General features: G+C 32.4%; 1 protein-coding gene across 1 annotated transcript; it reads right to left on the bottom strand.

The window, feature by feature from the left end:
* Window positions 1–1,482: 1,482 nt before the first annotated feature.
* On the bottom strand, window positions 1,483–3,860 carry LOC112906114 (phosphatidylinositol 3-kinase regulatory subunit gamma-like; the record flags this gene model as incomplete). The annotated part of the gene is made up of 3 exons (XM_025979779.1): window positions 1,483–2,541; window positions 2,631–3,554; window positions 3,616–3,860. Coding segments are annotated over 3 exons (1,632 nt in total), but the record flags the coding sequence as incomplete, so codon positions are not given.
* Window positions 3,861–4,032: the final 172 nt, after the last annotated feature.

Genomic DNA, 4,032 nt, shown 5'->3' with positions numbered 1-4,032 from the left:
CTTTATTTTTATTTTCCCTTCATTTATGATAATCTTGGCCTGGTTTTTAAATAAATCTTCTTTTTTAGTATAATTATTCTATGTCCATGCTTAACTAACAGAATTCCCACTTTTCTCTATTTTTGATTCCTTTGAAATCTGATTAGTTGTAAATAATGCAACACAAATCAATTTAAATAATTTATTGTTACAATTATATATAAAACTATCACAATTTGAAACTTACTGATAACTAGTAGGATGTTTTAAACATTCAATCGAAATAGCCATTGTAAATAGAAGCAAATACAAACATCTACAAGAAAATCGTTTTGAGACAACACAGTACTTTCATAAAAACAAAAAGTACGTCCGTTAAGTTACAACCGAGCGCTGGGTTTTTTGACTTAAAAAAATCATAAAATGAAATATATTTATAACATTTTCTTTTTTAATAATTAAAAGTACACCTCATTGTGAAGATGACATCTAAGTACACAAATTTTATCACAAACAAATTTAGGTACTTGCAAATAATATATTATTATAATTCATCATTATATTATAATAAAAACTCTATAAAATACATTTGTACTCATATATAAATAAAGCCAATTTGTGACAACTGCATATATTAGGTTCGACGGAAGATACCTTACTTCATCATATTCTCAACTTTCATTTCATTACATCGCAAGACTTTGAATGAAAAAAATTCCAATCAGTACTAAAATATAATACCCAGAACTCACACTTTCTTTCCATAACAGACAGACATATATCCGAAAATCATCTCAAATTTGGTTACTTTTGCACAGAAATGTCTACATCACAAGCAGATGTGACAGGACGATTAAGTGTCAACTCAATCACTCATCTTGTGCGTAACACGCACATTTTTTATCTACTTTGCAAAGTAATGTCNTAAAATGAAATATATTTATAACATTTTCTTTTTTAATAATTAAAAGTACACCTCATTGTGAAGATGACATCTAAGTACACAAATTTTATCACAAACAAATTTAGGTACTTGCAAATAATATATTATTATAATTCATCATTATATTATAATAAAAACTCTATAAAATACATTTGTACTCATATATAAATAAAGCCAATTTGTGACAACTGCATATATTAGGTTCGACGGAAGATACCTTACTTCATCATATTCTCAACTTTCATTTCATTACATCGCAAGACTTTGAATGAAAAAAATTCCAATCAGTACTAAAATATAATACCCAGAACTCACACTTTCTTTCCATAACAGACAGACATATATCCGAAAATCATCTCAAATTTGGTTACTTTTGCACAGAAATGTCTACATCACAAGCAGATGTGACAGGACGATTAAGTGTCAACTCAATCACTCATCTTGTGCGTAACACGCACATTTTTTATCTACTTTGCAAAGTAATGTCAGCATCTTTCTCCTTTTCTTCTTCTTATTTCAGTATGTGATTAGAATATCATAAATCCATTATTTTGTTTATGTTTTCCTTATTCAAATTATTTACGATTACCAGTTACTAATACATTTTTATAAACACACTTTAAAAACATCGCTTTCATTGTTATTTGAAGTTAAGGAGAAAATAAGCCGAAAGGACATCAAAGGCAACTTTTTTTAAAAGGATCACGAAACAGTGACTTCGATTTTCTGACATTTTCTTCATGTATATTTTTCATATGCTAACAACACTAAAACAGCTTTTTAACGTTACACACAAAGATATAAAAAATGCATCGTATTCTGTATTAAGTAGGAGCAGCAACAGCAGCAGTAGTAGTAGTAATAATAGAAGTAGTAGAAGTAGTAGTAATAGTAGTAGTACAAGTTGTGGGTAACTCCATTTTCGTTTCCTTTTTGTCACTAACACAAAGACTTTTCACTATTGGCGGAAAACCTTCGTTCATTACACTATCACAGTCAGTTGCATGGTGTTTATGAGATGAAATTGTTTTAAAAGTATAACCACATAATTACGCCACTTGATGAATTCTCAGTCAATTAAATAAAAGTCTGTGATCACATAAAAAAATTTAAAAAACATGTCCTTAAGATTTACCATCACAATTTAATCTTATATTTAACTATACGCTCTGTTCGAATCATTGGAGTTACTGACTACTTTAATCGGATACCTCAAAGTAGTATTTAACGAATCGTTATGAATTTCTAACGAATTTTGAGCATAATGTAACACTAAAGATTTCAAGGAACTGTATATGTTGTACGGTTCTGAAAATCCCAATCCTCTTACAGTTTTCTGTATTATACAATGGTTAACCGTACCATTGCACGTTATTGAAAGGGCGTACTGGTTTTTCTGAGTATAAGAAATACGAATTAAAAAAGTTCCGTCCGGTTTACCCGTCAACAATTCCGTCGCTTTTAAACGAGAACAATCCAATAACAGCCACGTACTTTCATCGTTGTGTGGTAGATTTTCTATATCACACTCTTCCATTAGGTCTGTTCCATCGCTTTCCTCTTCGCTGTTTAAAAGCTGCAGTATACGACTCTGTTTAACCCCTCGTTGCACAAGCCACCTGGAAAAATGAAAAATATGATTTAGACAAACATCTACCACTTAATATTTAGGTGGAAAAGGCGGCATCTAAGTTTAACTTGAACTTACCGTTGATATTTTTCGCGTTCCTTTATCAAATCACGAATAACAGGTTTGAGTGATGTCAGTTCTCGTTCTAAAGATCGATTGTACGCTTCGCGCTGTTGCAAATTTTCATCCAATTGTTCACAACTTTCCTCCATAGCTTTCAATCTCTGTTTAAGAACTTCCGCGTTATCGATAAGGTTCTTAACTTCATGCGGCTGAGCTTCCTTTTGAAACGCCTCTTGCATCTTAGTTTGCTCGACAAATACTTTGACTAGCTCTCTAAGAGCATCAAGAGCTTGTCTCTTGCTAAGCACTTCTTTGCACGTCTTATTGAAATCCTCCGTATATGTTTCTAACTGCTTATTTTTATCGTTCAGTCTTTTGTTAACTTCTAGTAGACTTGCTGTTAACTTCTCTATATTTTCAGTATAAGCGCTTTCATCTTCTTGGTTGTATTTCGAGGCGGGATATAGGAGTTTAATGTCCAAGGAAGCGTTATACTGAGATAAGGATTCGTGGCGATAATGGTTTATTAGATCGATGACTGAATTGAACAGGTACGGTTCGGTAAAACCGTATTTCCCATTACGATGGCATATTTTAATGAGTTTATTAGCTCCACCTTTTCTGAGCGTTAATGTGTATTCCCCACCCTTATTAGATGCATCTCTCACCAAAAACGTACCATCGACGGTATCGTTTAACTTTTCATTGACTTCTTCTCGTGTTATATCTCCCCAATACCATTCAGCATCGTGTAAACTTGAACTAATAGATTTATCTTTATCCATGCTCGTTGAATATAAACTCGAGCCCACCTTCGATATTTTTCGTGGAGGTATTGCAGGAGCTGAAGCAAATTCAGGAAGAGTCTCGTTCCAATCACATGATAAGAGAAGAAGTTCTACAATTCTATTGTGTGCTTGGGTGTTGTAAACTACTTGACTGAAATTAAAGTAAAAGGTAGGAAAACCAAATTCACCAGCAAAATCCAGCACAAACTTACATTATTCTTTCCCAAGGCGGTCGCAAAAGAATATGGCACATAACTTGTATAAGTTGAGTGGGGGGATTTTTATTTCCTCGGGCGTATTCCATTTGACATATTCTACAGAAGTGTGCCATAAGAAAATGAAGAGTAGTACGGTGATGCTCGGGAATATTTTGGGCTAAATGATTTAATAATGATGAACATTGTTCATCGTTTCTTGCTTCTGTAACAAGAAAGGTAGCATTAATTTCGTAATGTATCCATTAATTACAAGACATTGTTGCAATCAAATGTAAGCAAATTAAATATTATCCAATTTAAAGTTTAAAATTGACCTTAAAAAGGGTCATCACACCGACTCCGTCATCAGTAAATGAAGAACTGTATGATATCGTTCTTGTTTATAAAATTGCGGTCAAAAAAAAAAAAATT

The sequence above is a fragment of the Agrilus planipennis genome, unplaced genomic scaffold, assembly GCF_000699045.2.
Source record: "Agrilus planipennis isolate EAB-ADULT unplaced genomic scaffold, Apla_2.0 scaffold1987, whole genome shotgun sequence".
In the NCBI taxonomy this organism is placed as follows: domain Eukaryota; kingdom Metazoa; phylum Arthropoda; class Insecta; order Coleoptera; family Buprestidae; genus Agrilus; species Agrilus planipennis.
This window is presented reverse-complemented; position numbering and strand designations above follow the sequence as displayed.